This window comes from Haliotis cracherodii, unplaced genomic scaffold (assembly GCF_022045235.1).
Source record: "Haliotis cracherodii isolate W230 unplaced genomic scaffold, xgHalCrac1.p SCAF_16, whole genome shotgun sequence".
Lineage (NCBI taxonomy): Eukaryota > Metazoa > Mollusca > Gastropoda > Lepetellida > Haliotidae > Haliotis > Haliotis cracherodii.
The window spans coordinates 9114087-9126479 of record NW_027266271.1 but is presented as its reverse complement, the minus strand read 5'-3'; the positions used below and the strand labels follow the sequence as shown (position 1 = coordinate 9126479).

Here is a 12393-nt window from a genome sequence, read left to right as displayed (position 1 = left end):
AGAGAGAGAGAGAGAGAGAGAGAGAGAGAGAGAGAGAGAGAGAGAGAGGTTATCACAAAAGTGTGTGTGTTTGGGGATGGTAAATATCCCGCAATAGGAATAAACATTGTATTTAGCGAGCCTTGGCGAGCTAAATACAAAGTGTTTATTCCTAACACAGGATATTTACAGTTATTGACAGTTATAAACTGGCTTTAGTTGCAACCTCCGTCAAGATCCGCTGATAATGGGTTTTATTCCAACATTTTTTATCCTTGTTTCAGCATCTGACGCTCGTGTGTTTCATCATTGTTGTAAAGGTTACATTTGGCTTTTCTCCATTGTAAAAACCATAAAAGGTTAATAATTTTTTTCAACGCGGTGTTTAACACTTACTCGTGGACTGGTCACATTGGGGCACGTCTGCTACTTAAGACGCTTTTAGCCTTTTGAAATATGATGATGAGTAAATACTGTTGAAATCAGAGTTAAACCCACTCAGTCTGCTTACGCGATTTTCAATGAAGAGGGTCAAGGAATTTTTACCATAGGTGGGCAAGATTCAACAAATTGCCATTATCATTTGGATTTCTTTGAGAAAAGAACTTTAATTAGAAATATTTTAACGCCATAGACATTTGTCGATTTACAAACATTCTCCAGCATACCAATGTATCTCCAGTATATCTTGTATATGAAATATGTTGCACTATGTCGTAATCATCCGTTGTATGCATAACCAGCTGGAGTAATGCTGAGACCATTGGAATCGGAAATAAGTGGTGGAAGAATTAGATATACTTGTATCAAAACAATTTCAGCAACATGTCTTCTGCCTCGACCAGTCACACCAATGCGTGAACACATGAGCAACTATCCACGAAATTTGGACAATATGACAGGCAAGTCACAGAGCGCTAATACACGATGCAATAATTTTGGCAATTTCGCGAACGACTAGGAATGGTGTGGTATCACCTGGACAAATACCAAGAATATTCGTAAATGTACAATATAATGCAAATGAAAATGATGAATATGATTCGTTAAACATAATAATGTATATTTAGGACTTACTTTGTAATAGTCGCATGTGTATATATCACGAGACATTCCAAAGTCTGAAATTTTGACCACAAGGCCTTCGCCTACAAGACAATTTCTTGTTGCTAGGTCTCTGTGAACAAAGTGCTGAGAGGTCAGGTAGGCCATTCCATTTGCGATCTGGGTCGATATGTCGACCAAGTCATTCTGAAATAGATCAAATCACGTCTAAGGTATCTGTAACTCCATGTTTGAATCAATATGATTAATGAGCAAACAACAAGTAAACATCATGCCATAAATAAAGGACAACAATGTAAATACTATATCTTTGGCAACTTCAGAACACATACAAGTTATCTATGTTTCTAAAACAGCTCGATAATCAACTTCAGAGTGAGTGAGGAGTGAGTGAGGTTTTACGCCGTTTTTAGCAATATTCCAGCAATATCACGGCGGGGGACACCAGAACTGGGCTTCACACATTGTACCCATGTCGGGAATCGAACCCGGGTCTTCGGCGTGACATGCTAACGCTTTAACCACTAGGCTACCCGACCGCTCCTATAATCAACTTCAGAGAAAATCGTTGTTACAATTATATGAACAAAGCACGAACATAGCTACTTTCAAAAGAGAAAATCTTACTGCAAACAAAAACAACACCAAACGTTTTACCAGTTAGAAACCTTAAAGAAATACGATGACCTGGTTATCACATCTTTTCACAACTGTCCTTGTTTAGAGAAAAATAATATTCGAAATAAAATTTCCCTATTTAAATAATACAGTAGCTACTTTGTAAATGAAATTGTGTTTTTTTTCATCACGTGAAAACACAAATAAAACACTGGATAAGGGTTTCCTTGGTCTTATCGATTTAGGTTCCAAAATTTTCCACAAGACAGCATTTTCCACTTGGATTGTTCCGGCATATCATGGCTTCTCTGTTGTTTTCTCGAGGAGGCTTCAACATCAATCCATTCTCTGCCTCAACAAGTACCAAATATGGTGAGAAATATCGATCACTTCCGGTCTAGAATTGCCGCCAGATGGCGACACATGCTTCCTGTTTTATGCAAAAGTCGTGTTTCTTCCGCAAGATAAGGAATTTAGCGGTACCTAATAGTGCGGGAGATAATGACTTTTGTTTATATATGACTCCAACCTGTGTTATTATATGATCAAGTTCCGAGAAATGGTGCAGATTGGGTTGTTATTAACAGATACTCATTACGATTATAGCCAGTAAGAATTAGTTTTATCTTTACTGTAATAAGGAAATCTATCCCACTTTCGATCAAGATTCTTCGTTTAAGTCTTTGATTTCCATAAAGCCATCAACCTTTATGGTAACATTACGTACTACAAAGGCAGCAAGAAAGCTGCAATCAGTACCATTCAACTCTACAACAAGTCTTTTGCGTGAAACGATGCAACTTTTAAGCCGCCTTTCATTTACAGATTTTCTGCATCAACACATGTGTTAATTACTAGTTTAATGAACCTGTTGGGATCAAAGAAATTTGTCGTGTTATTCTAATTCTGTAAACGTCAATCATGGAATTTGCAAGGAGTAATTGTAACAAAAACAAGTTTAACAAAACAAACTTCCGCACGCTAACACGTTACATTGTTTGATGCTTTTCTTCACGGCAACTGATGGACGTTAGAGAGGTTTAATTATAGAGGTTTAATTTCAGAAGTTTAATTATAGAGGTTTAATTTCAGAAGTTTAGTTATAGTGGTTTCATTATAGAGGGTAATTGTAGTCATACCTTTTGTAGTACAACACAGTCGTCAGTTTTTCTCAGAATAGGGTCATTCTTTCGGAGGAGTTCGGCCAGGTCGCCATATTCCATATACTCAAACACCATATATGGACTTTGGCCCACGTCTGAAAAAAAACAAGATTTTCAATTCATATGACATTACGCGTGCTACATATACGGTTATAGGCCAGGAAATGCTTACCCGTTGCAGTAACACCTGGTTCCATTTTTAATTTGTTGAGTTGAATCTATTGGATTTTATATTTGTTTATTTTAAGTCGTAGACATTTTTATTCTTGGTACTATTCACATATATTTTAATCCTCGTGACTGATTCCTTTCCAGCTCTAACTATTCGGAAAAGCTGTGAAATGGATGTTGTGGCGACTAACACTAATGACTGTGTGGTTTAACGTCACGGTAGCTTTGAATACTATGTTAGATCAGATGATTCTGGCACACCTAAGGGACGCGACTCTGCACATCAAAATGTAGCGCCTTTTGTTCATATTCACTAGCGCACCTTAAGAGGATGCACTTTCGTAAAATGTATCGATTTCTAATATACAACATCTGTGAGCGTGTTTGCCGGAAATCGAGCGTATGCTGTCGCACAAGTATGTTCATGAATTTACCGTATTTGTTCCTATACCTGTAAGCATGCCATTATTTGTTCTTAAAAAACATCCGTGCAATAAACATGTACGTGTTAAAAGGGCTTTGAGAGTTTGGCAATCAATTTTCTCACAGACTCTCAGAGTCACAACTGTATGCATATATTCTTACCAAAGATCTAAAGCCAATGTGACCTCAATTCCCTCGGTCAGAAATGTAATACAAGAATTAAGCTCACAGGCGCCTGCTACATCCAGTAATAACACTTGCGTGAGGTAGTGTTGAGGCCGAGATCTTTTCCTATTTTGAGGTAATGTCATTTCCTACTTTGTCACTGATCCCTACCAGATGTAATTGGCAAAAAGTGTTCATATCTATTTTCAACTTATTTTGTCATTTACACTCTACAGATGTTTAAGGTGTTCAAAGCGGCTTTTCAAACAGACATTTTGACACGAAATTTGCCTTTGGTTGTTTGTCTTGTGGGTGGCAATACATACTAATGGATCTTTTATTCAACATGATGTGTTATTTCTCACTTTGAATTTGCTGTTTTTATTTGAACGTTTAAGGTGGCTGTTCTAAAAACATATTCTTTCTGATTTATGTGTACAAAGACTCAGTTTTGAAACACCGGGTAACGCATAAAAAATACTTTTTTGCTTAATTCCAATAGCTGTAACCCAAAGCTTCTCAGCCTGCTAACGCTATGTATTGATCCACGGGGCAACATAAAGTGCATGCAGTCTTCTTTACTGTTTAAAACATTGCCGACAAGGTTGTGATATTTCATTTCGTTTCATAATATATTCCTATCAAATGGGACAGCCTCCGTTGTCTAGTGACTAGAGCGTCTGCCCGGAGAGCGGAATTGAAGCTCATGGGTTCGATGCCTTCATATCAAAAGATGTTAAAAGATGGTACTTGTTGTTACCCTGCCTGGCGCTCGGCATTAAGGGGTAATAAACAAGGACTGGTCGGCTCGGAGTCAGTATACTCTGACTGAGTGGGGTATTCATGTCAAACTGCGGCATGGTACCTCAGTGAACTAGCACTATAAAATCGGCATCAGTTTGGCCTAGTACAAGCAGCCACACACACGCACACGCACGCGCACGCGCACGCACACGTGCAATAATCGTGAAAGCGACGTTAATCTCCATTTCACCTCACCTTACCAGCCTATAAAATGATGCACACAATAATGCTTAAAATGCTTACCAGTTTGTATTTGTACAGTTTGACAAAATACTTATAGGCAAAAGTCACTGATATCTTCTTATCACATTTTCCTTTTCCAAAAAGTACATAAATAGACATCTAAACTCCTCTGTTTTCAATATAGAAGATGTAAACTGCACCCGTGTTAAATCTGATTTTACGAAAGTTTTGTTTGTAAAATAAAAAACCCGATAAATTCATCCTTGAAATGTGGTTGTTGTTTATGGTGATGATCACAGCTACTGTTGCCTTTGAAAACATTTCATATTTATCATCCCAAACTGGCTTCCACAGGAGATATCGATTTGTGAGATCAAGCGATATCTACATTGTAGATATCGCGGCAATGAAATTGCATCACAATGCTTTGCAGACCATTGTGACGTCATGGTAACCAATGACATCACTAATGGCTCTGCTACAAAAGTTGATAGCAATACTTTTTACACTTAAGACACTGTCTACAAACTGAAAAGGATGGAAGAATGATGTTGGATGATAATCAAAATCTCACCCCCGTGTCTTGTGACATCAAATATATCAACATTCGTTGATAAAAGTGGAAAAAGTCCTCGGCAAGCCTCGGAGTTATTTTCCACTTCTATCAACTCGTGTTGATATATTTGATATCAAAACACACGAGGGGTGAGATTCTATATATATGTGAATACGAAACAGCCTTCAGATTATATTTTCCAACCGACTTACTTTGGGTTACAACGCCGACAAGGCGGAGTATGTTGTCATGGTCGAAGGCGCTCATAATCTCAACCTCTCTTTCAAAATCCGCCCTGATTTCACTGCACACGCCGTCTTTCAGGACCTTCACCGCAACCTTTGTTTCACAGTTGGTTTCCGTATTAAAGAGGTTACCTGTTGTACATAACCACGTTGGTGAGGTTCTTTGGTGTCTGGATGTATGTGCATTTAATATCATTAACCCGGAGTTACTTGGAACAGTTCGAGACAAGCGGAGTGTTGATATTAATAGACTATATGCATTATGTTGTGACAGTAATGTGACATAATCTTTAACGACATATCGAGATATAAATTCAAGTAAATCAGGTTTCACAGTACATACAAAACACAAATGACTTGAAATCGATTGGACAATAACACGTTATGTAATTTTGTTGGGCTGTATAACTGATAACTAATAAAAAACTGAATCAACATAAGGCCTTAACGGCAATCATTTTTGCATTGAAATGCGAAAATCTTTGAGATGTAATAATGGTATATATTTTGTGTAGATATATTTGATTAATATATTTTTTCAAAATTGGAGATTGCTTACCTTTAAAAACCTGTCCAAATGCTCCCTCTCCAACTACCTCTACCAACTTGAGATGTTCCAGTGGGATTTCTCTAACGTATAGTTCTTTCCCTTCTACTCCATCGTGCAATGATGTGAAGTATGTGGGGTTTTTACTTATGATGTTCATGCGTTCTAAAAGTTGGACATTGTCACTGTTCTTCACAACACTTTCCGAGCCTCGTTTAGAGCTTCTGCTGTGGCGCCATCTGCGCATGAAGACCAAGAGCAAGACAAGGAACAGGAACAGGAAGAAGCCTACCGGAAGTGCTATCTGAAGAACCCTCCAATCAGATTCTCGCTGGATTGGGGCGTTTTCGGTTAAACTGGACATGGTAGTCTGCAAAATAACACACACCTAATTATAGCGTATTCACAATAATCATAATCGTATGTACTGCCTCTGTTATTACTCTCGCTTTTAGGGAAGCAGCTACAAATCAATTTTGTAATATTTAAATTTAGAAGGCTGATTTGTTTAAATGAAAAACACCTTGCAACAATGTAAGTTTTATTACAGGCAAATGTTTTCTTACAATTTTGTTATTTTACAAGTCTGAAGAATAATTACATTTTTTTCAAGAATTTTAGGGGACAATCCCAGATATAACTGAAATTCTGTTCAAAGCGGCGCCAACCCCATCTTACACATCCACTCACTGAAATCACGCACAAAAAATGGACACAAGAAATTACATGGACATGAAGTCAAATGTTCACATGTCAATGATGAAATGTTGGCTTACGTTTGTTGTTTGTGACTGTCCTTTATGGACAATATTATGCAGAGTGTCATTATCGATGACGCCAGGAGACCCGTTTGAACCTGTGAGAGAATAAAGAAATATATAACTACTTTTTGAAATGTTAAGTTTGCAAAATATATAACAAAAATGCATTACTTTCATGTTGCTGTTGCAAGTGGTTCTGGATATTTGTTTCTAGGGCCATGTTTCACACGTTTGAAGGCTGGTGACGGAACCTTTACAGATCAACAGAGTCTCTCTGTAAATCCTCCGTATGTTTTAAACTTAGGTCAGATAATAATCAATCTCAAATATCGTCCGAAGCAGATCCTATTGGGCGTTAAAGAACAAAGAAACAAACATGATTCTCCACTGACAAAATATAAATGTATTACACAAAGGTAGGATAAATCCAAGCAATATTAAATTAGGCCTGTGAAACAATTATGTATAATGTTATTAAGTACATGTATACGTAAAAGACGATCGGGTTGCCTTCAAATAGAGGAAACAAACACGCTTGTACGTCTACCTGAATAATTCCTTAAATGGGTCCTTTAATGTCACTAATGATCATAAGAACATGAAGCCCTGTATTGATAAACCAATTGTGATAATAAATAAAGTTCTTACACCAACTTTCACTTATGTAATATCTTATGTTACCAATGAATGTTTACTGAACACCTTAACACAACGTTTTAAGGCATGTCCTTTCGGAGTGCAAAGCATTGATGTAATGTTCATGTACATGTAATGTTCACCGGGCAGTTCCAGATTACGTTGTGAAATAGGCATCTACAAGACTATTGCATTACGTGAGACAAACTTCTTTTGATGCTGTGAAAACCAGACCCTCCTCTCGATCGTCTGAAGGCAATTCCATGCAAGTAATCCGATAATGAAACTGCATTGCTCAGACTCTCAAAGGAATTTCATTTTCATTTAATATGATAATAGTATAAAATGAGAGAGTGCGCGGTGGACCATATAATCATAAAAAGTAATATAAAATGACCATAAAAACCAGAGATATCCTGTACCTAGGGAAGGTAGTGGGGACAAATTGGTGGTTGTGTGTACGTGGAATCCTGAACATTATTGAGGCGATACTCTGTGGCATATTACCACTTCGCAGACCCCATAACAATTCGGGTTAATCAATGGAAAATCCTGTCAAGATATGCAGCTTGAAATTTCATCTACTTAGCTGCCATGGCCATGCCATGGTTCAAATACAGCTCATGCGATATGAGCCTTTCAGCATAAAACAGCTCTGCAAAAGCAGAGTCCATTGTATGACTCCTATTATAAAAACTATGTGTTTATACATCACTATGGAATCGTGATGATACCAGGTATTCGCGAAAAGTTTAACTAATCCTGTCCCACCAGTGACACCCGTCACATATAACAAAGCCATTTCCATAATCATATGAATGTACTGCCAAAAGCAGAGTCCGCTGAATGATTCCAACTATATCATGAACATGCGTTTATGCATTACTATAAAATAGTGATAATACCAGGTGTTCACACCGGTGGCACCCGTCACAAACACATGCAAAAGAAAGGCAAGTGTTCACCTGAAGCATATGGTAACAAGCCAAAAGAGGGAATAAACATCCGACATCTTTTTTTTGGTCAAATTTGGAAATGTCATCCACATGTCTACCACACAACCTTTGAAAGCTTTACTGAGGCCTTGAACGTTATATCCTTGATCAAACAACTTCTGAGTAAGAGTAAGTATGACGCTCTTTGAAATTTAAGGAGAAAATGCATGCTCGATTGTACCTAAGAGACCTGCAGAAATATTGCTCGACAATAAAGGGAAAGCTGACTATTGAAAAGTCCTCCAACTTGTCATACATACTTGTGGAGATAGTTAAATATACATAGATCTGAATATAACAGATGAGGCGGACTCTTTTATTTCTAGTTCAACTATCAGTGGATAGGAATGAGCTATTTGATGGGTATTAAACGATATCAGATCATCGATATACCTGAAGCTTATACATTAAACGTCTTGCCTTTCCCCAATATTCTACATTGATGATAGCAATGAGGAAGTCCAGCATATTGTTTTATCAGTAAACTTCAGCCAGCATTTGCTTTTAATTTTGACACATTTGTCAAACACATGCAAAGGCAAGTCAATTGTACAACTGAGAACAACACAGAAACATATGGTACATGTCAAAATAGGGAAGACATAATCTTTGTCACTGATGCTTCAAATTTAGAAATGCTCTGCACATGTCCACCATGTAATCGTTTTGACGCCTTACTGAGGCCTTAAATGTTGTAATTCCTGATCAAACAAGTTTTGAGCAAGAGCCGTATAGCGTTCTTTGAAATCTTCCTGGAAAGAGCATGTTCTATTGTACCTCAAACGTTGTGAAAATGTAGATGCTAAAGGCTGGAGTTGCTGGAATATTGCTCGACTTGAAGGGAAAGTTGACTATTGAAAAGTTAAAGACATCACTCTTGTCATAAAGTCTTTTGGTTAGTTTTTGTCACTCTGGATATTAATGCTTAAATTTAATTATGACACGATGAAGCGGTTTTACTGGTCTTTTTATTTCTAGCACAGGTGGATAAATCAGTGGCAGGGAATTGGTATGTGACCATTGTTGAACCATACCAGATCATCGATGTACCTAAAGCTTATTAGTAAGTTAAACATCTTGGCGAAATTCCCTGAAATTTCCCATTCCGAGCAGAAGGTCTGACCCGTATGCATAAAGAAACAGACCAGGAAGAAGGTGAGCACAAGTGGTCCCATGGGGATACCTACTTTTTGCCCTATGCCCTATCCCCAATTTCCACATAGATGTAATCGAAGTCAAGCCTTTAACAAATTGTTTTCTCAGTAATCTTGAGAGGACCGAAGTATTCCGGGACACAATTGGTCCTCGGCAACCCATGCTTGTCGTACGGGGAGACATAATGGATCAGGTGGTCATGCTCTGTGACGTGGCTGAAAGCGTGTAATCTCACCCCGACATGGAGCGATGACCAACTTATCAATCACTGAATTGTCTGGTCAAGACTCGACCCATCTTGGATGAAATGCATGCGCTCAATCATGACTTATTGGTTTTGCAACCAATATCATAAAGGATTAATAATAAGATTCGAACAACAAACTACAATGTCGTTGACTACTACACCACGTTTCTATAAGTGTATGCAATACCTCTTCTGTAATAAAATAAAACATGGTGATTGCAAATTTTGAACCTCACTAATAGGGAAGTTTGTTTGTTATATCCAAAATGTGGTACTCGCGAAACCGTGTCCGCCTTTTTGGACTCTTCCAATATGTGTTATATTATACACAGTCACGTTTATATGCTCATAGTCTGATTGAATATTCTTATTACATATGTACCATCGAGTTCTTGGTATTCGTAAATGGTAACATGGTAACTCTGATAATCTAAGAAAGACGTATCGCACTCAGTGAAAAGAGTGTAAACAATCTTCAACAGGATTGAACAGCGTGTTCTTGTCACGTCACCTTCCGGCCATCTCAGGGACGCTCTTTTTCGAAAATGCCAATCGTGTGATCGTTAGATATTGCTTATAAAAGACATGCAGGTGAGATGATAAGTTCCTGTATCGGGAAATGTTTTAGTAATCAGTATTGATTACCGTGATTGTTTTTTCCACAGACGCGATGGTTTCAACGACAAGCTGTGTGTTAACACGTTGGTGTGAGTGATTATTATATGAAGTATATGTGATTTACAGTTGGCAACAATTTCACTGGCGTAAAATAGAAGTTTTTGACGTTTAAATATTACAACGTATGTGCCTACAGTGTTAGAGACCTGAACACATATAATACAATCATTCACGCAGAAATGCAAGCATAAATGTCATAAATAACAACACAAAGTATGCATGTAATTGCTGCGTGTAATAGGAAGGTTTGATGTAATTCATGGATCATGTTGATGACATGGATACTTTTGTAGCAGATAGAAACATATGATGGTAATCAGTCTCTCTATATGCAGATTAATACATGAGCAGCGTACAAATACACCAGCCTAGAGCTGATGGGAATTTTTACATGACCAATCCATATTTATTTTTGCTTTGCGGTTAATAACTCCCACGTCAATGGCTGATACTGTATTCGAGTTAATGTTGTTAAACGGCACAGTGAAGAATATTCCAGCTACATCACGGTGTTTCAAACCAATAGAGTCTGAACCAGGTAAACCAGGGAGCTGGAGCAAGAACAACGACCCACGCCATCGGGGTATGATGCCACGCTATCAGCCAAGTCACCGCACCTGACCACCCGATTCCTGTTTCACTTGGTACTTGCGACAAGCATGAGGAACTGGCGACCCATTCTGACCTCAACACAACAATGACCTATTTGTTATACATCAACCACACAAAGATTCAAGTTAAATGTTCATGAAGGGTACTATTTAACTGTACCTAGGACTCGTACACGTGTCTATCTGAACTATCCCTCCTGCTTTCTTACAGGTTAGGTCTGGGTTGATGGCATTTTTAGAAATGTATCAGCAAGACACCAGGAATGGGCTTCGTATAATGTACATATTTGTAGAATCGAACCTGGGTCTTCGGCTTGACGAGTGAATGCTTTAACCACCATGATTCGCCACCGAAGTCAAAGAAGGTAGGTCCGAGACATCGTAGGGGTATAGTTCACGTGCTCTCTTGGCTTGTAATATTCTCAAAAGATCATGCAAAATGTAATTATATTATTTTTATCTTGTTTACTAATCTTCTGAAACAATAGGTCTACATGCCGAAGGAAGGAAAAAAATGTATGTTCAGATCCACTGGAGATCAATTAAGAGGACATAAAATAATTAGTACTGAAATGATAACATAAATAATAACTAGAATTTGGTGTGTATTTTGAAGGTTACATGCAAAATGTTTTGCATTTCAGTTGGAGAAAGACTGCTCATTTGCATTTTGTTACTTTGCTTACTATCAAACGAACGTGTGTTGAATCTCTTACGTTCGTAATACTTATGGAGGAATGATTCGTTAAACAACACAAATCAACTGTCCTATGTATTTACAGGAGCCAAAGCCACCTCAAAACGTTAACGTTGTTTAACGCATGTTCAGTTATTACCAAAATAACCAGTACAACACAACATTTGCTGTGTTATTGTGTACACGTGTGCGACACATTATCCATTATTTATATATACTAACATATGGAATATACCGAGCAAACAAGACACTGCGTCGACAACCTGTCTCTTAGCTGACTTTGCAACAATGTCGGATTCTATGCACGGTAATAGACTACAAGTCCGGAAACAACAGGTGGAATAAAACTGTTTTATCACTCCGTACACGAAGTATCAAAAGACACTCACATTTTTTTGCTCAACAAAAGACATAGTGATAGCATAACATGTCTAGAAACGTTCCATGCATTGTTCTTACATTCGAACACTGAACAGAGAGGGCATGTCCATGTCAACTCGTAAAGCGAAACGTAAAAACAAACAAACAGTTCTTTGAGTGACACGGAATGACACGGAATGAATCAAGTCCAGATTAGGCACACACGATCGTCATCGGGCACTGATCATGACTGAAGCTAGAAAACGCGGCAATGTTGGCGACATATTTACAGGTTCGTCGCACTACGAGCTACGGTCTTATTAAACAGACAGAC

The 12393-nt window shown here is 38.0% G+C and overlaps 1 protein-coding gene across 1 annotated transcript in view; it reads right to left on the bottom strand.

Annotated features, from left to right (window-relative positions):
• Positions 1-12393, bottom strand: part of LOC139463795 (BDNF/NT-3 growth factors receptor-like) — a 68179-nt gene that overhangs the window by 10076 nt on the left and 45710 nt on the right. Inside the window, exons 3-7 of the mRNA XM_071245109.1 lie at positions 6696-6775; positions 5932-6289; positions 5340-5504; positions 2802-2920; positions 1057-1230 (exon numbers count right to left, since the gene is read on the bottom strand). Coding sequence (XP_071101210.1) covers positions 1057-1230; positions 2802-2920; positions 5340-5504; positions 5932-6289; positions 6696-6775 — 896 coding nt within the window. The remainder of the gene's footprint in view (positions 1-1056; positions 1231-2801; positions 2921-5339; positions 5505-5931; positions 6290-6695; positions 6776-12393) is intronic.